Raw genomic sequence first — 26,273 nt, 5'->3', positions numbered from 1 at the left:
TACGCTTATTATAACTTATTTATGTCGTTAACAATGATGAGAACGTATGGCTTACTTGGTTAGAGCGATTGGACGGTTTCCAAAGTTCTAAGTAAGCTTTGGAAATTTGTGAAAATTTCAAAGTTCTAAGTAAGTTGTAACAAATGCAAAAAAATTTCGAGGTCAGAGCGTTTGGGTGGTTATCAAGTGGCGCGAGTTCAAATCGAGACCGCCGCACACGCTTCATTCACAAAATCGAGTCGTAGGTATTGGCGGCAAAGTTCAAAGTAGTTTAACCTTTATTAGTCTTTTTGTAGTAGTAAGTGTTTATGTTATTGTTATCTATTCGTAATTGCGCCACACTGATCTATTTTATCCTATATACTGGCCCCGTAAAAGAAGCGCAGACGCTTCCAGCCTGTATATTTCACACTTAAAATATTGTTATTATGCTACGAGAGTCAGTACCACAGAGCACATATACCCAAAGGGCACGCACTGTACACAGTTACTATTTAGTATTTACCTATACGAGTACGGTTCGGTTCTTTATTTATGGCGCTTCGAGCGTGCCAGTTGAGCACTATTCACTTCGCCAATGTCACGTTGTATGGAGAACACACAAAGGAGGTTGTACGGTAAAAAAGAGATTATATTACACGATAGGAGAATGCATGTCAAAAAGAGTCCAGTTAAAGTGTTGCCTTCACCTATAAAATAAAAAATCATAAAATAAATATATACATGAACATGAGTTAGTAGTAAATAGTATTTTACAAATATATTAATTTATAGTTTAATATTATTATATCTAATATATTTACATAAAAATTTACATAGAGGACTAAACACAAACATTAACAAACATTGAACACTAAGAGGACGGGGAACTTTATAAGGAAGAACATCATATAAGGGATGAATTAATTTAGGACAGGAAAAAAGTATGTGGGAAGGTGAACCGTCGTCCAGCCCACATTCACACAGTGAGTGGTCCCTGACCCTGATCTTGGCTAGGTGCACAGGCGTACAAGCATGCCCAAGGCGCAAACGACAAATAGTTGATAAAACCCTCCGTTCAGTAATTTTTTGAGAAAAAAACCAAGGTCGCCTTGGGATATTGGGTTGAATAGTGGCATAATACTTACCTTTCTGAGATTTTGACAATTCCCAGAATTTAGTCCATGACAAATCCAAATGAGCTTGTGCAAGAGACAGCAGATCCTGAGCCGAAATAGAAAAGTGATCTAAAGTACCACACTGGATGGCTAATTTAGCACAAGAGTCTGCAGATTCATTCCCACTGATTCCAGAATGCCCTGGAATCCATGCCAAAGTAACATCTAAACCCTTTAGATAACATGAGTACAGTTCTTCACGAATCCTTAAAATTATGGAAGATCTCAATCTACTATGAAACGGATTTCCCTTTATAGCCAATATGCAGCTTAATGAGTCAGTAAAGATAACAGTCTGTTTAAAATCGTGGGAGAGTGTGAACAGGATTGCTTCCAACAAAGCAACAGCCTCTCCTGTAAACACAGATGATTCGGGAGGACATTTAAATTGTAATATAATTTTGAATTTTGGTATCCAGCAAGCTGCACCAACACAGCTTTCCTTTGAAAGCTTCGATGCATCTGTAAAGATGAGGACATGGTTTGGCCAATTTTCATTTACCTTGGATTGAAACATTGCATTGGTGTCAACAGCTCCCTTGGATAGGCCAAGATTAGTGATAACAGAAGGATGGTGTACTAAAGCCCGATAAGGCGTACAAAATAAAGGATTAGATGGACTACTGGACAAGGGATGAGGAAGGGAAGTAATTTTAAGGAAGCTATTGAGCAAGTATGGGAGCGGTTTGCCGCGGGGGATGAGGTCCGCTAGCTCAGATAGCTTAGGCAATAAGGGATGGGAAGACAGCTGTAACATTTTGCCTACAAATCGGTCAGACAGGAATTGTCGGCGGATAGGAAGGGGGGGATCCACACACTCCACCTGCAGAGCATTGGTGGGGGAAGACTTCATTGCACCTAAAATAATGCGTAGACACTTGTATTGTATACGATTAAGTTTTTCAGTAGCAACTTTGTTAAAGGGGTCTAGAACAAACAATCCGTAATCAATATGACTACGGATTATGGCATTGTACAGTAGTTTTTGAGTATAAGGGTGTGCACCCCACCACACACCAGATACAACTCTTAAAGCATTAATGCCTTTTTCACACTTTCTAGTGAGATATTCAGCATGGGCAATTCCATTCAGTCTTTTATCAAAAACCATGCCTAAAAATTTAACATTTTCTGCAAAATTTATGTGTTGATTATCATAAACAATTTCAAAGTTTGGTATAACTCTCCTTTTGGTAAAAACCACCGCCTGGCACTTTGCTACAGATAATGCCAGACCGTGTGAAGAGAGCCACTGGTTAAGGTAGTGCAAAGCAGTATTTAATCGATAAGTTATGTCCTCCACAGAATTTGAGCTGTGATAAAGGACGATGTCATCAGCATACTGAAGGATATTACAAAAATTATTAACAGACAATTCGAGGTCATGTGTGTAAATATTATACAACAGAGGACTGAGAGCTGAGCCCTGAGGAAGTCCTTTCCAGACATGTCTGGGAGGAACAGTAAGAAGGGGATGTTTAACAGACACCGTTCTACCAGTTAGCAAATTACATATGAAATGGATCAACCTCGGCGGGATGCTCAGCTGTTGCATTTTCTGCCTGAGCACCGGAGGAAGGACATTGTCATACGCAGAGGCAACATCTAGGAAAACACCCACCAAATACTCTCCTTTGGCAAAAGCTTTTCGAATGTCTGTAGCAAAAATGCTGAGACTATCTGTAGTACTTAACCCCTTTCTAAAGCCAAACTGAGAGGGAGCTAAGATATTTCTACTTTCCACTATCCATTCCAGTCGATTTTTTAAAAGCCGCTCAGTAATTTTTGATAATGTTGATGATAGGGCAATGGGTCTGTAAGAGTTAGGATCAGATGAACATTTTCCAGGTTTAAGGATAGGGACAATAATTTGGGATTTCCACGAGTTGGGGATATTGCCTGATTGAAATATATTATTAATTATACTTAAAAAGACGAGTTTAGCTTTCTGACTAAGTCTAGTGATGAAAGAATAATAGACACCATCTTCTCCTGGACTAGTGTCTTTTAAATCCGCTAAGATGTTTTTGAGTTCTTCAAAGGAAAAGGAGGTATCCATTTCCTCTGAAGATACAACCAGCGTGGATGTAAGGAGGTCTTGTGATGGAACAAAAGGAGGAGCTAATTTGTCTGCAAAATCATTAAGCCAAATGGAAGGATTATTGGAATTAGGACTGTCGACATTGTTAAGTGACCGGCGAAATCTCTTAACATTTGTCCAGACAAGGGAAGAAGAGGAGCGGGGACTAAGGGATTCACAAAAATTAACCCAACCAAGTTTTTTCTTCTTCCAAATCAAATTCCTAAATTGCGTATCGGTACGTAGATACTCATCGTAATTCTCCATTGTCATAGAGACTGCGTATGACACCTCGGCAGATATTCGCCGATCGACAGAGTCAGAGCATTCCTGATCCCACCAGGGATTGGAAAGCATCTGGTTCTGAATGGAGAGCTTTTTGGGGATATGAGAGTCTGCCGCAGCTAAAATGGCTGAGACAAACCGATCATAATAAACAATGACATTCTCATAATCAATAGATTCAGGAAAATTGGACAACATACAATCCACAGAGTCAGCATACTCAATCCAGTTAGCTTTTTTTAAATTAAATTTGAGAAGCGGATAAGGATTTGGTGTAGGTAGTGGTCTATTACTAAGAGATAAAAGAATTGGGAAGTGATCACTACCAAAGGTGGAAGGAAGAATGGACCAAGATAATTTGGGAGCAAGGGAAGGAGAAGATAAGGAGAGGTCAATGGCAGTCCTAGGATTCTGATTAGGATTAACCCTACGAGTCGGCGATCCATCATTGAGTATGCAAAGATCTACATCATCAATCATGTCCACCAACGAAGGTGAAAATCCATCACAGTAATAACACCCCCACAAAGTGTGATGAGTGTTAAAATCACCCAGGACCAACACAGGACTAGGAAGCGAAGAGATGATAGATTTAAGCTCTAGGAAGATAGAAGAGGAAGGACGGGGGATATAGACAGATAGAAAGGAAATATCAAAGGCCCTCACAGCAACAGCATTAATCTGTTGACTGTGAGTTGGGAGAGGAATACGGGAATAAGGAGAGGAGTGCCGGATAAGGATAGCACTACCTCCATACCCATCATTCCTGTCCTCCCTTAGACAGGAGAAGCCCGGCACCCTAAAAGGAGAGCCAGGCAACAGCCATGTCTCCGAGAGGGCAACAATGATAGGCTCATGCAGTGAAACAATATTAAGTAGTTCGTGCCTTTTAGGCCGAATACTTTTACTGTTCCATTGCAGGAATTTCAGTGGCGCCATTATTAAGGAACTTATTGCAAATTTTGGAAAGATTTAAGGCAACGTGGGACGGTAAAGAAAGTTCATCAAAGGTGGAAATTATGCTCACAAGAATATCTGTTAGGGCACCTAACAGATCATTTTTAGATGCTGTTGAGTTGTCAAGACTTTGATTGAGAGCACAACCATTAGGAAGGGAGGAGGAATTATTACCAATTATGGACTGGTGAGCTTGTCTATCAAATCCCTTTGCAAGAGGAGCGCGGGGACGTGGGGTTTGGAAAATGGTCTTACGGTAGGACTTACTAAGTGGTACAGGAGCAAGCTGGTGAGGGATAGGCGTTGAGGAAACATGAGGGGAAAACATAACCTTAGCAATATCTGCATAGGATTGTTTAACAGGAGGGAAACGGGAGGATGCTTCTATGTAAGAAATGCACTCTTGGGACATTGCAATTTTGATGGACTGCTGCCTTGCAAACTCAGGACAGTCCTTGTCTGTTGAATAATGCTTGCTAGCACAATATAAGCAGTTTGAATTTTCTTTGGTTGCGTCACATGTATCTCCAGTATGATCCTGGGAACACCTGTAGCACCTGGGCTTTGATCGGCACTGTGATTTAATGTGGCCAAAACGACAGCAATTCAGACATTGTATTGTTGGGAATTTGTATGGTTCTACAGGAAGCGAGGAATGATAGGAAAAGACCCTATCAGGCAACTCTTGTCCACGGAAAGTGACCACAACCGACTGTGTCGGAATCCATGTAGTCACCCCCTCACTAACATTCTTCCTGTTCAGCCTCCTTGCTTTCATCACTAGTCCACTTCCAGAGGGAAACACCAATGATTCGACAAGCTCGTCTAACGAAAAGTCTACGGGAACATCTCTTATTATGCCCATTCTAGTTATATTAAATGTTGGAATAATGGCGACATATTTACACAAACTCAATACTGGGTTAGTTAAAAATAAATTCGCTGCAGTAGCCGTTGAGAATTGAACACTAATTTTATTGCGTCCAATGTTCTTAACACCATCCTTAGTAATATCAGAAACTTTATTCCTATGTAGGAACTGGCCAAATTTTATTGCTTTAATAGCGGTACCCGCAGCGGGGTCTGGAGTTTCCCTCGACACATAAACAATGAAAGGGCCTTTATCGGATTCTAGATAGGATTTTGGGCTCTCGGATAAGGAAGGATGTACATACAAATTCTGGATTGAGGGTGTAGCGGTATCGGGATTTATTATTGTTTTTTTAATGAGACCATCACTGTTAGCTGGTGAGTCTCCACTTTGTCTCTTTCTAGACGACAACTGTGAGTCCATACTACCTCCAGGATCAGGGGGATCAGGAGGTCGAACCGGCTCCATTGCCAATAAAAATAACCTAACCTACTTTATAATACAATTACGCTACATACAAAACAACACAAACACTTACTACAACCAACCACCTTGCTAAGATAAATTCTTTTATAACTTTCAACTTCTTGAACGACAAAAAAGAGGGATATCAGCACTAAAATAACAAAACTCTCACTAACACGTGTGTCAACCAAAACAAACGTCAGCGAAGTCCCTATACGAGTATATCTATACTATATTATTATTGACAAATGACAATGACATTGACAGTTTTAATAAGCACGAAATACTAATCAAAATTTTATTTCGAATTACTGTACTTCATTCGGATATAAATAACGTTAATGATGTGTAATACTTTTGCTTCCAATTTCTATGAGACACGTCAGTAATACCTTAAGTCGTTCTAAGAGAAAGAAATGGTAAAAGAACATAGCATACACATAATATTTAATAATGGAGATCCCATATAAAAAGATATTTATTTATGCCTTAACTTTTGCTGCGTACGCTTATACTGGCTTTGGTTCGAGTATGTTACGAAATCTAAAGGATGCTGTGCTCTCAGCTGAAACAGTGTTTGGAGACGTTTTTAAAAACGTAATAACTGTCGCAGAAAAATTTAAATCTTTACATGAAGTTTTTGATGCTGCTGTAGAAGAAGAATGTATTTTTAACTGTCCAGAAGGTACAATTTTTACATTTTACAATTGTTGAATAACATAAAATATTTTATTTAACTTAATTATTCTTCTCTCTAGGACAAAAACCTATACGCAACAAGAATCATGTACCAAAATCTGATGGCTGTGGTTCTCTTGGTTTTGAAATATCATCTGAGTATCTACCAATTGAACAAATGACAAAATGTTGTGATGTACATGATATATGTTATGATACTTGTAACAGTGGAAAAGAAGTATGTGACTTAGAATTTAAGAAATGTTTATATAATTACTGTGATATATATAAAAGTGTTAATGTTGCTGGAGATGCTATAACCAAAGGTTTGTTGTAAAGTATACAATTGTTAAAAAATGTTGTTGTGAAAATATTTAATATGGATTATTTTATATTACTTTATTTATGTTTGTTGCAGGATGTAAAGGTGCAGCTAAATTACTTTTTACTGGAACACTTACACTTGGTTGTAAGTCATATTTAGATGCACAGAAGAATGCATGTTATTGTCCTGCTACAAAAAATAAGTATAAAAAATATACCACTGGCAAAGATGAATTCTAATGCAATTCATAAAAAAAATTGTGATCTAAAAATATTATTAGATATATATATAATATTTATTAATATAATATTTATTACTACGAATAATTAAGACTTTTTTTATGCTGAAGAAAAATAAAATGATTACAAAATAGAGTAAGAAAATCAATTTCAAAACAATTCCATAGGAACCTAACCAAAAAATAAATGTGTCTTGAGTCAGAAAGAAAAAAAAAATTTACCTAGAGAAATGATGACTGTAATGAATTATACAAAGCTCTTAGAACAAACATATACATTGGAGTAAAATGTGTACATATAATTATATATTTTTAAACAATATTTATCTTGGAGTATATTTTTAATTTTGAGTTGGCAAAAAGATTTCATTTATTGTTAACTTAAAGATATTATAGTCTTTAATATTGATCCCTACCTTTTAACTTTTTCACTTAGAACCTTTTGTGTGGTATTCACATTTTAAATAAGATCTTAATTTCATTGTTCATTGATGGCAATGTGACTTACAGTGTGACATTGTCGTCAATGAAAAATATCTGTTGTAACACAGGTTGTTGTGCTCAACTGGCACACTCGAAACTCCATATATCAAGAAATCTATCAATCAACACAGATTGTTTCTTTGTTTACTTCTTATTACCGAAACATACTTATGCAAAATAATTGTGAGTAATTTTAGATTCAATTGTTTCTGTTGCTGCTCCAATGTTTAAAATTGCATCACTCCAGGTTTGTTGTATACTGTGGAAAGATGGATCATTAAGAATTAAGAAATAAAATAAATTAAAATGTATCTCAAGTTTTAGGGATTAATGTAAAATGGCATATAATGCATGTAATTATACTAAAAGGGCTGCACAGTATTTCAAATTACAATATATTCTTAATTACAAGATCTGTAATTCTTAACATCAATTAACACAAAATAAAATTCGATTTGATTATCACATTTTTTTTATTTTTGCAATAAAAATTACTTTTTATGTTGACACTTCCTAGTTGCCTTCTCTGTAATATAAAATAATTTATTTGCTAGATTAGAGCATAGGCCTTTAGAAGTAAAGAAATGCTGTAGACACAAAATCTAAAACACATTTCACAATTTCGCATTGTTAGTTTACACGACTTAAAAGTATCTTGTTAGTTTACAAAAAAATACTACTAATGGACGCAGTCATAACACATCAATGCTTTATATTTTTCATCTATTGATTGTATATAAATGTTATAATATAAATAAATGCATGTAAATATCTTGTGGTGATTAATTTTGCTTTTTATATTAAATTCATCATAGCTTTAAAAAAATGAGAATGTGAGTGAAGTTTAACTTAAATATTATGCGACTCTTTCTATGTTAGAAGTTCCTTGATCTCATCTTTTTCTGCAGCATCAATATATGAAGTCCCATCTGGTGTCTTGCCATTTTTAGATGCACCCTGTGAAAAGTTGCAAGATGCATTAATTTTCCTTAAATTACCATGTGATTGGCATCAGTGCAGGACTTTTGATTAAAATTTTAGAAAAAAATAATTTTGTAAAAATGTTTACTTTACATATTAATCACCCAATAATATTTAGTTATGAGGACTTACATGTTTCAATAATGTTTTAACACAGTCAGTATGTCCCTCCCAGATAGCAGCAAGAATCACAGATATGCCATGTTTATCAACCATCTGAAATGAGGAAAGCAATATTAGACTAATGTTACACTCTACACAATATATTTGATTTGTTTAATGAACACAAAATATAAAAGAAGACATAAAATGAGTCTACTAAAATAGAAGCTCATCACACTGCTGAACAACTTTTATTTATTTTTTATATATTCACTATTTATCACTGATTATTATTCAGCCCGCTAAGCTGATTGCTACAAAAAAAGACATCTCCACTGCATTCATCTTTTCTATTCTACTATATGTAAATCACCAAAGCATGGTTAATCCTGTTACCAGCAGCAATTCACCTTTCCACAATTATTTCCACTAATCTTGCGTTTCTTCCTTTCTTAATTTATTTTAACTACGTATAAATATATATATATATAATTTCACTAAATTAAAATCAATGAAATAACATACATTAGGGTCAGCCCCCTTGTCCAGTAAGTAGTTTACTACAACTGTTTGTCCGTAATCGGCTGCATAATGAAGAGGAACACGGCCGTCAATGAGCGCGTTGACATCAATTTTCTGAGGATTAGTTTTGGATTATTATAATATAGTTAAAACAATTAAATATTACGTAGATATTATATACATAACTTCAAATTACTGTAACACTGGTATCTTATTATACTATTATACATTTTACATATTAGGACGCTAAATAACAATTATATATTCTTTTAATATTAATGACGAATCAAAATTTTAATCATATATTTTTTAAACTTGTCTTACATTTTTCTCCACGATGTCTTTAACTTGGTCTATATCGCCGTTTTTGATACCCCAAACTAATTCACTCATTATTATGTACTTTCTTAATTATCTCTGTTTATTTCTTAGAAATATAAAGTTCAATGAATCTATCAAAATCTTCGATGCAAATTGTACGAACAGATAAAAAATAATGATTGCAAAAAAAAGCAACAGATTAGACAAATTTTGCTAATTCTATAATCTAAGTAAGCGCAATTCGGCAATTATAAAATAATTGCTAATTATAGTGATTATTAGATTTCTGGTAGATATTTACATATAAATTACTTTAATTTATACTTTCAGAAAATTTACTGAAAGAATTCACGATGCCGTACGTCATATAATAAAATTACGAACAATAGGTATCGGTTAGCAATAACGCGAGATGAATAGAAATTAGATATTAAGGGGTCAAGAGATAAAATCTTTTTCTAGAGAGTTTTCATTAAAGAATATTTTTTTATACTGGGCCATGTATTTAAATCTAGGTAAAATAAAATTATTTCAATTCAATTTAACGCCACGGGTAGGGGCTCGATTTTCACTCGGGTGAAAAAAATATTATTTATTAAAATTTCCATTTCTTAGCTCTGGCATCAAGGCAAAAGCCTCGAAAAATTGGGGGGAAAATGTGCAACAGAGTGTCTTTACACAAGGATCCCTCTTTCTACCTTGCTATATGCAGGATACAGGTGATCTAAAACACTGTATACTATGTGATAAATGCAACGTAGCTGGTACTTCATTATATATTGTTTTTATATTTATAGTAAAAATATTACTTAGTCTAAAATCAATTTTAGAATAGACGTAGTATTTTTAATACGATACTGTACCTATTATTAGCGCATATACACAAATATTAACCATTTATAATAATAAAATTTCATACCTTATTTGATAATGGAAATATAGTTTTATATATAAAATAACTTACCTCGTACACGCAAACTTGACCATGCGAGATCAAGAAAATTTTTGCCAGTTTTTATCGTAAAAGTCTCAAAAGATTTTTTAGTTATGGTTGATTAATTACAATACAAAAATTTTCTTATTTGGTACTTTTGAAAACTAAAAGTAATGCAAGTTAGGCTATTTGGGATTCATATGTGTATCTATTATCTACATACGTGATATTTCATTATCGATATAGTATCGAGTTGGAACGCTATTATTTCGCTAGCACATATTTTAATAATCTGTTTTCAATCCGTTGAAATTCAAATTTATTTTAGTTATCTAAATTGCAGTGATATTTTTGTAACAAGTTGCAATTATTGAATTATTTGAATATTACATTGTTTACACCACCAAAAAATGTCTGTAAATGAAACTGATATACAGTTAACTGAGTTCCCAAAAGAGTCTCACGAATGTGTAAAATTTTCGGTGGTAAGATAAATAATAATATACAAGTGATAAAATACTTAATAATTAAGTTTTACTTATTAACATTTTCTACACAATTTAGGACATTTTGATGAATAAAATTTATCCTTTGCTCCAAAGGATTAGTAATAAATTACACCTTATAAACGATGGATTTCTTAAAGATCATATTGGTAACATTCGAAATGTTTATACATTGTGTGCAGATCAAATAAGAAAATGTTTTATAACATTGTTAGAAATAATTAAACTAGAATATATGGAAGACTTATATTTACAGGTAAGTGAACGTTTTCATTATATTTATTTACATTGATAAAATTATACTAGTTTAAATTATATGATAGTACTAATACAAATAATTTTTACTAATGCATGTTGCAGGAAAGCCGTCAATGCACATTAGAGAGGCTTTCTTGGTGTTATCAAAAGCTTTTATCAATTGAAGATATTGTAAATTGTAAGCCTACAATTGTTGAGTCTGATTCATTCAACAGTTCAATATTAATAGCACCCATGTATTTTGTCAACTGGATTGACCAAACATTCGATGTTTTAAGTAAACTATGTAATATTGTATATAGGAATAATATAAAAGAAACTAATTCCATCTCAATTCTCTGGAAAAATGAAGTAAGTAAACATTATAAACAAAGAAAACATATTAAAAAATATAATTGTTTAAATGGTAAGCAGAGTGAATTTAAAATTAAAACATTTCTCACAATATATACACTTATAGTCACAATATGCAATCAAGCCGCAATGTCAATCAATATTCTCAGGTTCACATTATCATACACATTGCAGGGTAGGTAGAGGGAACCTATTGTTAAGACACACTGTCCCTTTACTTTCCATTGAATTGTGTATTGAAAAGTGAAACTTAATACTGCAGTTTGCCTTGTTATGTTGCTCTTACAAGAAAAATATTAATTTCCCCAACAGTTATTATAATTATAAAATGAAATTAAAATTATTCAAATTATAGTTAAACATGAAATTTTCAGCTTGTTGAATGTGTCCAAGCCCTACACACATCCATTGATGAGTTGATATTGTCAGCAATAACTTTATGCCGACTCTGCCTACAAGCAGATCAACACGTAGTCAAAGCTCGCAGCCAAGTGGTAATTTTTTTTATTTGCTTTAAATAAACGCAAGACACACATTTTGAAAATAAATGGTGGCAAATATTAACATTTAATAATAATAAATATTTGTATTATTATTTATCCCAGACAGAGAGAACCTAGTGTTAAGATGCTGTTCCCTACTTTCCACTGGATTTTTCGAGGTATTGCTTGTTGAGTGATGGAACTCGATGTGAGGTATTTGCCTTGGTGCCAGAATGAAGAAATGAAAATATTAATAAAGAAGAATTCTTTTCCTCAAATGGGGATTGAACCCCACAACTGTTGCGTTACAATCACACCCTGCTGTCCCTGGACCACGACAATCTCAATCAATCCCAATATTAACATTTAATATATTTAATATAGCAACTTCCCACTCAGTTTTTGAGGTTACATGCAGATTGGGTGTTGAGTGGTGGAACTGGAATTGAACCCATGACTATATGTGAACCAATATTTAAAGCAGACCCTGTACTAACACACACATATCACACACAAAGCACAATGTCAAATCATAGTCTAAAGTTCCAAATATTTGAATGCTTAAAAAAATATATTGTGTTAAAATTATTGTTTTAAACTATTTTTTCTTTAAAATAAATAAATATAATTAAAAAATGTTTCATTTTAGGTTCTGAGAGAAACAAAAGCCTTACTTAGTGATATAATAAATGGCGACCTTGACACAGTTCTTGTGACTGTAGACACACTGAAATTACCAATTAAGCCGTCAAATGTGAATCTCTTAATAGATGTTTTAAAGGACGTTTTAAATGCTTTGGAAACTAATACAAATACAGCATTGTTAGCATTGGTTGTTCATTGTTTTACTAAGAATATATCACCTGTCGTACAATTAAGTGGGCATTTTGAAGGAACGGCAACATGTATGTGCACTGATGAAGGAGATATTGGTAACTGCTTGTTTGTAAAAGAATTTGATTTGCACAATGAAAGGCTGTTACAAATTGGATCATTTGCTATGTCATGTACATCAGATCAAAAAAGTATGTATTGGTTTTGATTTATATATAGAACTAGTGGCCCCCTCGCTGTCATGCCCGCTTGTACTATACAAATGTTTATTTAAATATATGTATATAATATATTTGTATATATGTATTGTAAAATCTTACTTTATAATAGTTGTGAGTTTTGATTGTCAATCAGGCAAATGTATTATTTACATTTTCCGCACTGGTAAGGTAAAGTGCGGCGATTAAAATTGAGTGTCTTTGGTTAAGGAGTTGGCTAAAATAAACTTATTTTTTGTTTTCCAGGAGTTTTAACTTTGCGCAGTGCCTTAGCAAGCCTGGAAGCTCTGGACCCATACCTAGTGCCAGCAGTTATGATGTCGCATCACAGAGCACACACTTCAATATTAATAAATATATGGAATCAAGAAGTCAATCAATTAAGAGATAATGTGTTTTTAATAGTAGATCCAGCGGCTTTTTCTGAGGTAAGGAATGTTTTTATGTTAAATATATAACTTACATTAAAAGAAACTTAATTTATTCATTACTTTTATAGAAAGCTCAACAAATGATGCATGAAAAGTTATTGGAAATAACAAAGGAAAATGTTTATAATAATGAAAAAGTGTGTTCAGTCATTAATATTGGCAGTGTTTATTGTGATTTTTTCAATGTGTATGAACAGTTTGAACCCGACGCGTTGCCTTCACGTGAACTTGTTACACCGTTACTGATGGATTTGAATAAGGGTATTTTTTTATATATTAAGAATTATAAATAGTTCTACATAGTTTTTATACGCTTGCACGACGCGAAAGGGTCGGAGATAAAACGCCTTCGCCAATTTTGGTGATTCTTACGTCAATCCTTTTCTCTTAGCCTTGCAAGTATCACTTATCACTAAATTTCTGACCAATTAATTAAAGAAAAATTGTATAATTTAAACAGACGGTCCCGACTGTTAATCTTATATTTAATTCAGTAGGTATTTTGTTAATATTTGCTTTTTTAGGTTTCTAGAGGATAAAATGGAACTCTTATAGGATTATTTTGTAGTTCGTCTGTTTGTTTGTAAGACCATATATCTCGAGATCGCGTAGGCGCCAGTCTCTTGGAGCACAGTTTTTTTTAAATTTAGTTAATTTAAGGAGACATTTGTATTTTTTTTCTGTTACTACATAACTCATGAAAATATCAGTTGCCGTTGAAAATTATAGAGTATAATATATTCTCCAATATGTATATAAAAATTAAATATTTGTAAACAGGAAAATTTCAATAAAATTAATGCTTTATGTAAAATATTTTATTTTTCAGTACAAATAGAATGTAAAATCGTCTGTAACATGTTAAGTTCTAAAGGTGATCATTTGTACGACGTGAAAAAGACAAAAGCACAAAACAACGTTACTACAGAACAATTAATAAAACGTCTCAAATTATTATACACATTGGTCAAGAAGATCAATACTATAATGAATCATAAAAATGACGACGAGTTTTATGAAGAACCAATAGAAAATAACACTCACACAGTAGATTTAAAAAATGGCGACACTTATATCAATTCACCGAAAAAAATTAATAACGTTACCAGAAGTATTTTTGCTAGAACTAATATAAGGTCGTCGACAGGAAGATTTCCTTTGGCTATATTAACTAAACATTTAAAATCGAAACAAAATAATGATTTAAGTTTCTCATTGCAATTGGATGAAGTTTGTAACATATCGGAGATTAAAATAAAACATCGAGAACAATCGATTTTGTATCATACGCCATTAAAAAATAGATGTCTTAGAAAAGCTGTTCTAAGCAGATGTACTGAAAGTCACATAAAGAGACAGGAAAATTTCAATGAAACTGTCACATTAGAAAGACAAAGTCTAATAGATGATACAACAAGTTTACAAATTACAGGTTTGCATATTTTTTAAAATATTATTTTAATGGTCTACTAATGACGTATTTTCAAAATATTGTTTTCGCTTCACGGTGTATTTCGCATATAGCAAGATAGGCATAGGAAACCTAGTGTTTAGACATCGCGTTCCTTGCGCACCAGTCCTTAAGTGGCGAAACTCAATACAACTTTGGCCTTGTTATAAAATTGAGGAAATGTAAATAATCCATACTCCCGAATGGGTACTTAAAATAATCTTAAATATACGCCTCCTCCTCCTAATCATATACATTTTGAAGAATTGTGAATTTCCTAGGAGTAGTGTCGTGTTTTTAACATGTCTTTTTATTTTTCAGGCCTTTTGAATCAAATTAACGACCTCACTACTAATATTACGATGCCCAGGCGATATTTCAATTCAACAGTTGACACAGAAAAAATAAAAATTAACGATAATTTAAATAATAATGTTCTAAAATTGATGGTTAATGATTCGAAATTCAAAAAAATATGGAACATTAGTGTCAATGACAGCTCTTGCACGAATATGAGTCAGCCGTCAGACGTCAACACTTTGGAGAGAATAAATGATTTGGACTTGGTCGAAAGTAGATTGAGTGATTTGAAATATCATATTGAGACTAGTTTATGAGCTATTAATATATTTAATCTCTATTTATTTGTTATTTTATAAAATAAGTAAACTATATACTTTATAATTTTGTATAATTTAAATCCGTCCATTTATATACGTGTAATATATTATCTACATGGTTATGGGAATAAATAATTGAATATAATCTAGTTTTATTATACTCTACACTTATACCTCTTATAAAAATTTTTGCAAAATTTTAAGCAGATTTGAACTCGCACCTCTTGGAGACATCCTAGGCATTAACCAGTTACACTATATTTTCCAAACTTCCAATTGTCTAAGTAATTAACTCTAAATGAGACGTCGGAGGAATCAAACAAACAATAGAATTATTTTTAGAAGATAAAAATTATATAATAATATGTATTATAGTAATATAGTAGTTGAGGCCGTCGTGGTGCAGCGGCACAAGGGTGTGAATGTAACGCGACGGCTGTGGGTTCGATCCCCACTCGAGGAAGTTAAATATTTACTTACGTTTATACTTCCATTTCTTTGCACTGTTGTCGAGGCAAAGCGCGAGTTGAGTTCTGCCACTCAACACGCAATGCCTCCAAAATTCGGGCTCTCAAAATTCAGAAAGTGGGAAACGGAGTGTTTTAACACTAGGTTCCTTCTGCCTACCCTGCTGTGTGCGGGATACAGCGTGAAGCTGATTTTTTTTATGTATTATAGTATCCTATTACGTATCACATAAATCGAGCTGTTTTTTTTATATTCATTTAAAACACCGTTATGTTAAAAAAAAATAGTATGCTTAGCACTGGTTCATAAGATATAAAAATATTTTATTAAAAAATATTTGAAAGCTAGTTAGTTCTATGCATAAATCAAGTAAAAGGACACTAAGTGCTCCCTTCGCGTCCAATCAGTATCTAACGTTATGTGAGCCTTTTTACAGATTGCATATCGTGTAGAGTTTCATTAAGGCGACTCAATGATATTTAGTCATTTTGCCTCGTTGAATTTGAAAGTAATGATATAATGAATTTTTAGTATGATTTTATCATTAAGTGAGTAAGTATTAGTTAATTTCACAGCAAACACCTATAAAGACAGTAATTACATTTAGTTTTCGTTAACGTAATAATTTAAATATGCATATTATAAAACACTAGGACTCATTCTACACACTTTTTACAAGCTTTTCTTTGACTTGCCGTGTTAGTATGAATTTTAGTGTATAGCTCAATTAGACTAACGTCCCAGTGTCCGGTTAAGCTGAAATTTGGATTAGGACCTCTTTTCTGATCCTTATGAAATTATATATAAACAATATTGTTGTTAATACAAAATGGCCGCCGCAATAAAATGGCGGATTACGCATTTTATACAATTCACCCAATATGGGTACCAAATAAAAGGGCTTGTTTTTTTAAAGTACTATACACCATGATAAAATGTAGAAAGCTTATTTAAAAGTTTTTTTAACACTTAGATAAGCCTAATGCAAAAATAGGTATTAAAAAGCTACAAATATTATTTTCTATATGAAATCATTGATAATTTCAGAATATATTTTAATTGAAATCTATACCGATATAAAGTTTCTTATGTTCTCCCGCCTTTCAGATGTCTAGTATTTAAGACGTGAACGGCGAACCGCTAATGGAAACTACACTAACAATAATGGAATGTCAAAGTTTTATTCATTAGTGGGGTGTTCTCTTACAGCTCGGTGTCCATTTACTCGGGTTTCTTCTTATCTATGAATTCATATTATAAATAATATTATATGTATATTTATAATAAGATGTAAAACATTTTTCTAGATTCACGCTCTATTTCGCCACAGCGCGATAGGCAGAGGGAACCTAGTGTTAAGACACTTTGTTCTTGATTTTCCGCTGAATTCTTGGCATTGCGTGTTGAGTGCTGAAACTCAACGCCGCGCTTTGCCTCGACAAAAGAGCGAAGTGCTTTGCCTCGACAAGAGAGCGAAGCGCTTTGCCTCGACAAGAGAGCGAAGCGCTTTGCCTCGACAAGAGAGCGAAGCGCGGCGTACTCTTGCGCTACGACTGGCCTCAAGAAAGAAGAAGTAAAACTGAATTAAGTATTACTAGTTTTTGTCGCTACATCGTTATACTTAGATTTTGGAATTTTCAGTATTTCCTTTATATAAATGAAAAAAATAATAATTTTATCTATACTTTAAATGCATTCTATTAAAGAAGTTCAAGTATAAAATTAATCTTTTACAATTGAAATATGCGCGTAGGATGCATACCATTCTACCAGAAAGAAGTAAGTTTATCACTTACTGTGAATGAGTGGAAAAGACAGAGTAATTAAGCTTCGGTGGAGCTTTTAAAATCAAGCTCCGAAAGCACTTCATCAAGGATAATTGGTTGATCACTTATCAGGTACTCTTCTATTTTACTATTTAACTCTTCTATCTTGTTAACACAAATATATGAAAATAATAAAAAAAAGGATATTAAACATCATCACTTAGTACGAGTCTTAGTAATTACCAACACTGGAGAACTCTATTTTTCAATATTATGACAGAAATTATTATAAAATAATTACCCGTTATTTTATTTATATTTTATATTATAAAATTAATAAATTAACTTAGATATACATCCATGTATCAGCATAATTGTTAATTACAAGACCAAATGAGATCTTAAACTATTTGTACTTTTAAAATATCTTCTACTGTAAAATGCAAATATATAGTCCCTCTAGGGTCTCTATAACACATCTAGATTCAATTTGTTTCACAACGAAGACCTCCAATAAGACCTTCAAATATCTATACCTATATTATAAATCCGAAAGTAACTCTGTCTGTCTGTCTTTTACGCAATCAGGGTCAAACCGCTAATTTAATTGTGATAAAATACTCATATAGAGATACTTGAAGGTCTCGGGATGAGCATAGGATACTTTTTTTCTCATATTTGTAATATCTTCGATATATACCAATATATTAAAATACTTATTAATTTGACATGCAATTTATTCCGCCATGTTAATAACAACCGTCGCTATGCGACCGTTGCTAAGCAACGATTTGCAAAGTTTGTTGTTACCCAAAATGAGCTTGCTTAACGCATCTCTCTATTGAAAACTGAAAATAATATCATAAATATATTTAATAAATATTCGGGTAGTTCAAGCGGGCGTAGCCGCGTTCGGGTCCACTAGTTTATATATAAATTTAATTGCTATCTTAACAGTACTCTATTTAAATATACAGGTGAGGTGAGTGCCTATACTATTAATTTGAGTGCAAATAGTGCAGCATGCATTTAGAAAACTCCGCCTACATACACTAAAATGGTGTTACCCTAAATAATACTTATTCGTTATATACTAAGGGTCATATTCTGTGAAAAGAAAATTCTAAAAATTTCGCCCTCTGTACACGCGTGCGCTATGAGCGTTACTTTTTGGTATAAAAGCTCAATCTCTGTGCCTCCAGCATCATTCCCGCCAAGCACTCAAAGTAAGAAACACAGAAATAATTAAGAACTTAAAAGTTTTCAGTGTTAAAGTGGATTGAGCAGCAAAGTAAGTATGTTTTCTTAGGATGATATATTTACATATATTTTATATGAATCAGTGTAGCGCTTCGTAGACTCGTAGCTATAAAATTCTCGACTCTATTTATTAATTATTTAAGTTTTTTATTCACATATTTTATTTACACTTTATTATAATAATAAATATTTAAAATTTAAAGTTTAAACATTTTATAATAATTTAGATCATTATATTTTTATTGAAACGTTGATATTATTGTGTGGGTACTTTTACGGGTTTTTCTATATTGTTTATGGTTTTTTCTAAACAGTTAAAATTATTTCTTTTAAAGGTGTATCTTTTTTAACTATATTTAATATTTACTCTAAAAATAGACAAATAATAAATTATCTTACCTTACCTGCATAATTTTACCAGGATATTATTTCTCTACAAAGTTGAATCGTACATAAAATATAAATAAGTCGGACGACTTAATATCGAGCATATATAATAATGTATCTATTTACAAAGCAATACATCTCTTAACTATTAATAGTTAGTTACATTAAAGGTACTAAGAAAATTTACATTACAGTTACAGTTTTATCAAAATCAGTCCATCCAAATTCTTATAATTATCCTAATCGAAAGCTCGTAACTTAAAAATATATCAAATATTTGAATTAAATTAAAATGTTCATATTATGATATGAAAACATTAATTAGTTTTACCTTTCGCCGCATTAACCACAATGTTCATTGTAAAAGCAGTGCAAAGTTTAATTAAATTTTCTTATTCAGCAAACTGCATTGTACGGTTAAATATATTTTGTTTGAGACCGCAATGGCAAGGATAAGTGTGTGGGTTCGATTCCCACATGGGGAAATAAATTATTTTATTATTAATTAAATTTTTCATCTCTTGGAGATTCGCCACGCAACACGCAATACCTCGAATAAACAGCGGGAACTGGGGAACTTGTCTCAACATCAGGTTCCCATTGCCTACTCTGCTATACGAGTATATAGCATACAGCGTAAAGCTTTAAAAAGCGTAAAGCTTTAGAAAGATTGGGAATCGAAACACGAGCCACCAGTGGTTACAAATAAAACAACAATTAGTTAATTAATTAATATATTTATATTTTTTATAGAGAATAAAAAAAATATCAAACGTAATGTAGGTAGGTTAAATTTGTAGGTAAATTAGTTGTTCACAAACTGAAAAGCGTAGTTTCATTAAGAGCTCTATTATTCGCTACGTTATTCATGCCATATAAACTTTCTCCATTTCAGTTTAACATCTTAAACTGAAAAGGTCTGTTTCTCATTGTTTCACATTAATTTAATTTCTGCAAGAATTATTACAATGGAGAAGAATATTGCAGTATATTATTTTCAGTTAAAAAAAAATTTTATATCTATATTACAGTGTATTAAACGCATATATCGATGTCATTTTTTTTATTGGGATTATTCATCAGTATCAGTTTCACGCTCTATCTCGCACACGGCAGAGGGAACCTAGTGTTAGGACATTCCATTCCCCACTTTCCGACGAATTGAAGGCATTGCGTGTTGAGTGGCGGAGTTCAACGCCGCACTTTGCCTTGTCAGAAATGGAAATATATATTTATGTAAATGTTTCATTTCTTTTAGTGGGGCAACTACTATGCAAAGAGAGTATCTAGTTACCTTCCTTTTTCCATAAAAAAATCCTTTACACATTTCGAGTGTCATTGTTCTTGTTTTATTCAGGTTTACGGTATAGGTTTCCTCCAAATAGAAGGGTAGCCAGAGAAAACTTAGAGATCATCATCGAATAAAATCCGTTAATCGTTGTCCCGAATTAATTTCAACTTCAATTTCAAAGAAATTGCTTGGAAATAAAAATAATATTCCCTCGAGTGTGGATTGAACCTACGAACATAACGTTTACAGTTAGACGCTGTCGTACTGCGTTACAACGATATTTTGTCGTTTTATTTCATAATATAAACTAAAACTACCTCTATTATAAGAGGAAATTCAACTAATAATAATATCATTAAAGCTATGTCAGGGAAAATAGCTATCAATCATTCTATATTCATATTTATGTGTTACGCGAGCGTACCGCGAGCGCACCGTGCACGGTGCATGTAATTGAATCTGCCAATTACTGTCATGCAGTGCTACGAATACCTGCAAGTAACTTTATTGTTATTGGAATTGGAAAGTGATGGTTCGTATTTCATGAGATAATTAGGTTTTGTTTTGAAAATATAAAAGGGAATTATAATTTTTAAATTGATGTTTATTTTAATTTAAATTACAACGAGGTATACTGATTATTTAGCAAATAGTCATAATTTGTTATTAGTAATTTTGTTTAAATATCTAGCTATCTATAATATTCATTGAATTTAACCAGATATTTTTGAGATTCCGTCGTGACTTTTGTTGTTTATATTAAATTTCTTGTCTAATTTGATTGGTTTTTTTTAATGCATAATTTTTCATATTTTAAAACATGAATAAAACTGGACCAAATTAAATACAAATTAAAAAGTTACATAAAAGTTTCGGGAGCAGTATTTCTTTGTTTACATTTTGTCTCATGCTTAAATGAATAGACTATAAGTTTAATATTTTTTAGATGAGGAATCAAATGCAAGTAAGCTGTAGAAGGCACAGTAACGGCTTTCTAATAGGTATTACAACGCTGGCTCTGGCGTATTCCCTATATATTGAGGGGGTGAGTTTTACGAATGCACTTTTTTACTTAATATTTAATTTACAAGTTTGCAGTGATATGTTAACTTAAACTTTTCTTTTGAAAAGGTGATAGGATTACCTATTGACAATACAGAAAATACGTGGCCAACGTTTCCTCGCCGAAATATAGCAGCTCTAGCTAGAGACGGATACTTAAGAGGCGCTCCACAAGGATTTAAAAGGAGCATATCCACGCTAGCTAAAAATGGACAGCTTCCTACATTCAGATCTCCATATGATGAAACTGATAAGCAAGAGGAGGACGATGATGGATCTCACGACAAAAGGAATTTAGCTTCAATTGCAAAACTTCGCAGCTATTCCGCTATTAAAAGAAATATCCAGGCCCTAGCACGAGATGGTTACCGCTTTGGTAGAGGACAATACAACCCACCTAACGATAAAAGAAACATTGCCGCGTTGGCTCGTAATGGATTGATTCACAAAAAAGATGAAATAGTAGGAGATGAATACTATTATCCATTTTATCAAAATTCTGTACCACCCCTATCAGATATGGATGGCCCCTTAGATTTTAATGAAATATACGACTACCAACAAAGTATTAATCCTGATATGCTTCCACCACTGTCTCAAGTTTTTAAACGAAGTGACCTTGGATTTCCACCAAACGTTGAACATCATAACATGGATTACGACGGTTACTGGAATTTGAAAAGAGGTTCTGTAGGTCTGCCAGCTCACGGGCTTTATAGACCGATTTATATCGATGGCGGCAGTAGAAACAGGAGATCGATTTATTCCATTCCTGATGAAATTACCAACAACGACGTTACTCCTGATGAATATGAAAATGATGATAAGCGATCTGTTGGTAAGTAGTTAGTGATATTTTTTAAATCTCCATTCATAAAATTTATATTTAGAACTGATATATGTTACAGATGATGATGATGATGTAGCGCGTCAAAATTTTGAAAAACGCCATATTGGCTCACTGGCGCGTTTAGGCTTATTGCCATCATTTAGATTTTCCGGTGGCCGATATAGTAGGTCTGGAAGAGCCAGATTATTATTACCTAGTCAGGAACTGTACAGGTGTTTAAATATTCGAATACGTCGTTCGTAATATATACGATGTGCTATTAACGTAGATAGATTCAGACTTGCTTTGCTTGTTATAAATAGGAGATTATGTGTTTTAATCGTTATATGCGTTTTACAAAGTAAAGTCATCAGAACAATTATGAAGGTATTTTCAAGATCCATTCATCTGGTTTTCGCTATACTTGTTTTTAGAAATTACTTTGTAAAATAATTGCCCAAATATGGTCAATATATGTATAAGAGTAAAATTAATAGTGGCATGTTATGTGTTTAGAAGTGCTCAAAGAAAATTTAGTATCGATGTTTTTCTATAATTAGAAAATAGTCCTAGGGCATAGGCATCAGGGCTTAAAAATATCTACAGTTTGACAAGACTGAGAGATATGATAAACTAAAGTTTTAATTTGAGAGGATGTTGTAGGAATCTTAATGTGTGCTAAATGTTTAGTTTAATATATGTGATAGCAATACGTCTGTTATGTCCACAGTTATTCGATGAGTATTTAATTAAAAGTCTTTTCCAGGAAGCATTCCCCTGACGAGAATTTCGGGATTAGGTAAGTTGAAATAATAACAGTCTTTATGATTACAGTTTTTGCTTACCTGATATTATTATAAAGAATAATATTATAAAATATAGTTGTGGATCTATTTAACGATTTTACAATTATCCATACCTATATTATAAATTCGAAAGTAACTCTGTCTGTCTGTCTGTCTGTCTGTCTGTCTGTCTTTTACGCAATCAGGCCCAAACCGCTAATTTAATTGTGATAAAATACTCATATAGAGACAAATGAGGGTACCGGGATGAACATAGGATACTTTTTTTTCTTATATTTGTAATATTGTCGATATATATTAATATATTAAAATAATTATTAATTTGACATACAATTTATCCCGCCATGTTTATAACAACCGCCGTTGCTAAGCAACGATTTTCAAAGTTTGTTGTTAGAAAACGTCACCCAAAATGAGCTTGCTTAACGCATCTCTCCATTGAAAACTGAAAATAATTTCATAAATATATTTAATAAATATTCGTATAGTTCAAGCGGGCGTAGCCGCGTTCGGGTCCACTAGTTTTGTTTTATAAATAACAATTTTTAATATTTTTTTGATTCTTAGAAAATTTCCTACGATTATTTTTGTATATTTTTTTATTGATGAGTAATTATGGTTAAAATAAATTTAATCTTTCCTAGGGAATATTTCTCTGATTCCGAAGCTGACTCACCCGATTCAGACGACACCGACTTACCGTCGCCGCCAATACTTGTTAACTCGCACCCGACCGGCCGGTACAACCACCGACCATTAAACAACGACCTGCCGAACACCCCCCTGCCGAACACACCCCTTCCCCAATCACCACTATCTCCTACCTACCCAGAATTTCCCAAAAACCGCTGGCAGAAAGATCCCAAATTTTACTATTTTAGATCATTGAAAGTCCCCTATCGTTCATCTGGGAAAAGGTACTTGGTGCTTCCAGCTGTTGATAATGTCCTCTTGAGGAAGGGTCACCGCAACAGTAGTTTACCAAGTCGTCGTAAGAACGAGTAGCTATGCGGTTGTAAGTTGAGTGACGCTGCACGGAACCTATAAATTAAAAGTAATTCTGCATGGTGGAAACTAGTTCCATAAAGGTTAAACTGGTAAAAGTCATAAACTACAAAAAAAAAATTAACCGATTTCTTCGCCACTCTTTATAACATCATGAAACTAATTTCTTCACCATGCACTGCATATGTCACTCAGCTTCGTTGGAAAATCACAAGATTGGAAAAGGAGATTACTCATCTAGTTAAATAAGTACCTTTTTACAGTTGATAATTCAATGTAATCTAGAAAAGGACTTAAACAAAAACTAAACTTCAAACAAAAGTTATTGATATAGTGGGATCACAAATAATTCTGACAATAAAAATTTAATTAATTTATTATATAGTAAATATATTTTTTAAATAAATAAATATAGTCCTATTGATGAGCTAGCGGTAAAGGCAAATTCGGATGGGATAAAAATGACATTGGCCGTCTCGTGGCTAACAGATCTGTATTGTATCTTTAGATGTTAAGAACGAGTTGCCAATCGCAAACTACATATATGTCTAAATAAATATTATAGAAACAATTATTAAATGTTAGTCAGAGTAAGTAACTTATATACTACTTGAACTGTTTTAAACATTATTTCTTGTTCCTTGAATCATATAAACTTCCATTTTATGATATATAAACGAAAATTTATGTAAGGAGTTGTGATGAAAAAAAAACACATTTGTTAACATATCGAAGTCGTCTCTTCGCTGACTAGAATTAGCTGTGTTTGACAAATAAATTACATATTTAATTATTTTATAAAATCTTTAACATTTAAATTAAGCTTAGCTTTTTAATAAAGTACTTTAACCTATTCTCTATACTGTCTACAATTTTGACAATAAACGTGCGACGTTTGGTGACCACATTGAGATAATAATTTTGAAAAGTTTATACTGTAGCCTTCTTTCCATCTTTCTAGATTATAATTATTATATTTAAGATATTGTAGGCGTCTATTTAACCAAGTAGAATCCTATTTACTGTAAATAAATGATTATAATCAAATACATTATTGTTTTATTTCTTCTTCATCAATAAATATTTACTTAATTTGCAGTCAAATTATTGAATTATACATTGTAAATTGTTTTTCTTTTCTTCTTAATTAAGGCCATCACGGCGCAGTGAGTATTGTAGGTTCCATTTCCATTCTGTGGAATGGAAGCAGAGATCCGAGTGTCTTTTTACTAGCTTCTGGCTTTTATTTGTTATCTTTAATCCTTTTTTTAAATTTAGTTTCAAAGTTTTCGTTTCCATCAGCTTGATCGTTAGTTCTATCTAATAATATAGATATCTGATCCTAACAAAATCTCTACAATGTAAATGAAATGAAGAGCCTTAATTATAAGATGAAATTATTATTTCAATGCTATTCAGTTGACAGATAGAAACACATTCTTTTAATTCTAAAACAAAATAAATGTCTTACAACATTTGTCAAGAATAGTGAATAGTGTAAATTTTCTCATAAAATTTAGTAGATATACCTCAGTACATTGGAATCAACGTTGTGTTTTGTCTATTTTTTATTTACCATTAATTTAAATTACTTAAATAAAAATAAAATAATTTAAATTAAATAAATTTAATTTAAAAACTGCATCTTTTAACCTTTATCAGATTTTACAAACCCACAACCGTACCATGACGGCCTCATCACCCCAAATCATTGATGTGACCATGGTAATGTAAAATTTATTTACGACTTCAGACAACAAAAATTAGGAGTCAATTAAAAACAATAAGAAGCTGATAAATATTTATTTGATTATAGTTTTAGGCAAATATAATATTGTATTGTATTG

At 32.6% G+C, this 26,273-nt stretch overlaps 5 protein-coding genes across 8 annotated transcripts; 3 read left to right on the top strand and 2 right to left on the bottom strand.

Annotated features, from left to right (window-relative positions):
• Positions 1-511: 511 nt before the first annotated feature.
• Positions 512-6,023, bottom strand: LOC146538995 (uncharacterized). Of its 4 annotated transcripts, none has more exons than XR_014878000.1 (2): positions 5,889-6,023; positions 512-689 (listed from the first exon to the last, which is right to left on the bottom strand). XR_014878000.1 is itself a non-coding variant. In XM_085185595.1 (2 exons), the coding sequence occupies exons 1-2, from the start codon at positions 2,008-2,010 to the stop codon at positions 529-531; spliced, it is 1,368 nt and encodes a 455-aa protein (XP_085041721.1). In that variant the 5' UTR covers positions 2,011-2,173; the 3' UTR covers positions 512-528. The 4 variants fall into 4 exon arrangements, 3 of the variants coding, with proteins under 3 accessions (XP_085041721.1, XP_085041723.1, XP_085041724.1); XM_085185595.1 differs by lacking the exon at positions 5,889-6,023 and adding an exon at positions 804-2,173; XM_085185597.1 differs by lacking the exon at positions 5,889-6,023 and adding an exon at positions 836-2,173.
• A 48-nt stretch (positions 6,024-6,071) lies between these two features.
• On the top strand, positions 6,072-7,273 carry GXIVsPLA2 (phospholipase A2 group XII). The gene is made up of 3 exons (XM_085185599.1): positions 6,072-6,500; positions 6,574-6,819; positions 6,912-7,273. The coding sequence occupies exons 1-3, from the start codon at positions 6,269-6,271 to the stop codon at positions 7,055-7,057; spliced, it is 624 nt and encodes a 207-aa protein (XP_085041725.1). The 5' UTR covers positions 6,072-6,268; the 3' UTR covers positions 7,058-7,273.
• Positions 7,274-7,993: 720 nt separating this feature from the next.
• On the bottom strand, positions 7,994-9,630 carry LOC146538993 (myotrophin-like). Its single transcript, XM_085185627.1, has 4 exons — positions 9,469-9,630; positions 9,148-9,258; positions 8,653-8,736; positions 7,994-8,496 (listed from the first exon to the last, which is right to left on the bottom strand). The coding sequence occupies exons 1-4, from the start codon at positions 9,535-9,537 to the stop codon at positions 8,410-8,412; spliced, it is 351 nt and encodes a 116-aa protein (XP_085041753.1). The 5' UTR covers positions 9,538-9,630; the 3' UTR covers positions 7,994-8,409.
• Positions 9,631-10,678: 1,048 nt separating this feature from the next.
• Positions 10,679-15,697, top strand: LOC146538992 (serendipity locus protein alpha-like). The gene is made up of 9 exons (XM_085185594.1): positions 10,679-10,884; positions 10,964-11,161; positions 11,266-11,514; positions 11,892-12,011; positions 12,649-13,024; positions 13,298-13,479; positions 13,551-13,743; positions 14,312-14,914; positions 15,254-15,697. The coding sequence occupies exons 1-9, from the start codon at positions 10,810-10,812 to the stop codon at positions 15,547-15,549; spliced, it is 2,292 nt and encodes a 763-aa protein (XP_085041720.1). The 5' UTR covers positions 10,679-10,809; the 3' UTR covers positions 15,550-15,697.
• A 3,299-nt stretch (positions 15,698-18,996) lies between these two features.
• Positions 18,997-25,475, top strand: Nplp1 (Neuropeptide-like precursor 1). Its single transcript, XM_085185632.1, has 6 exons — positions 18,997-19,077; positions 21,671-21,769; positions 21,856-22,624; positions 22,695-22,848; positions 23,382-23,414; positions 24,066-25,475. The coding sequence occupies exons 2-6, from the start codon at positions 21,671-21,673 to the stop codon at positions 24,424-24,426; spliced, it is 1,416 nt and encodes a 471-aa protein (XP_085041758.1). The 5' UTR covers positions 18,997-19,077; the 3' UTR covers positions 24,427-25,475.
• The last annotated feature ends 798 nt before the right edge of the window (positions 25,476-26,273 follow it).

The sequence above is a fragment of the Heliconius melpomene genome, chromosome 5, assembly GCF_056956725.1.
Source record: "Heliconius melpomene rosina isolate 202511_hmr_F chromosome 5, ASM5695672v1, whole genome shotgun sequence".
NCBI lineage: Eukaryota > Metazoa > Arthropoda > Insecta > Lepidoptera > Nymphalidae > Heliconius > Heliconius melpomene.
The sequence above is the reverse complement of the archived record's forward strand: the minus strand, read 5'-3'. Positions and strand labels throughout refer to the sequence as shown.

What these genes read in the sequence shown, in the direction of transcription:
- LOC146538995 (XM_085185595.1), bottom strand. Translation starts at nt 2,010, where the DNA reads ATGAAGTCTTCCCCCACCAATGCTCTGCAGGTGGAGTGTGTGGATCCC. An exon ending in TCCTCTATGTAAATTTTTAT is followed by an intron (nt 690 to 803) that starts GTAAATATATTA and finishes TTTATTTTATAG; the next exon opens with GTGAAGGCAACACTTTAACT.
- GXIVsPLA2 (XM_085185599.1), top strand. Translation starts at nt 6,269, where the DNA reads ATGGAGATCCCATATAAAAAGATATTTATTTATGCCTTAACTTTTGCT. An exon ending in TATTTTTAACTGTCCAGAAG is followed by an intron (nt 6,501 to 6,573) that starts GTACAATTTTTA and finishes TCTTCTCTCTAG; the next exon opens with GACAAAAACCTATACGCAAC. An exon ending in TGGAGATGCTATAACCAAAG is followed by an intron (nt 6,820 to 6,911) that starts GTTTGTTGTAAA and finishes TGTTTGTTGCAG; the next exon opens with GATGTAAAGGTGCAGCTAAA.
- LOC146538993 (XM_085185627.1), bottom strand. Translation starts at nt 9,537, where the DNA reads ATGAGTGAATTAGTTTGGGGTATCAAAAACGGCGATATAGACCAAGTT. An exon ending in ACAAGGGGGCTGACCCTAAT is followed by an intron (nt 8,737 to 9,147) that starts GTATGTTATTTC and finishes TCCTCATTTCAG; the next exon opens with ATGGTTGATAAACATGGCAT. An exon ending in TTAAAACATTATTGAAACAT is followed by an intron (nt 8,497 to 8,652) that starts GTAAGTCCTCAT and finishes AACTTTTCACAG; the next exon opens with GGTGCATCTAAAAATGGCAA.
- LOC146538992 (XM_085185594.1), top strand. Translation starts at nt 10,810, where the DNA reads ATGTCTGTAAATGAAACTGATATACAGTTAACTGAGTTCCCAAAAGAG. An exon ending in ATCCAGCGGCTTTTTCTGAG is followed by an intron (nt 13,480 to 13,550) that starts GTAAGGAATGTT and finishes TTACTTTTATAG; the next exon opens with AAAGCTCAACAAATGATGCA. An exon ending in ACTGATGGATTTGAATAAGG is followed by an intron (nt 13,744 to 14,311) that starts GTATTTTTTTAT and finishes TTTATTTTTCAG; the next exon opens with TACAAATAGAATGTAAAATC.
- Nplp1 (XM_085185632.1), top strand. Translation starts at nt 21,671, where the DNA reads ATGAGGAATCAAATGCAAGTAAGCTGTAGAAGGCACAGTAACGGCTTT. An exon ending in CCTAGTCAGGAACTGTACAG is followed by an intron (nt 22,849 to 23,381) that starts GTGTTTAAATAT and finishes AGTCTTTTCCAG; the next exon opens with GAAGCATTCCCCTGACGAGA. An exon ending in GACGAGAATTTCGGGATTAG is followed by an intron (nt 23,415 to 24,065) that starts GTAAGTTGAAAT and finishes AATCTTTCCTAG; the next exon opens with GGAATATTTCTCTGATTCCG.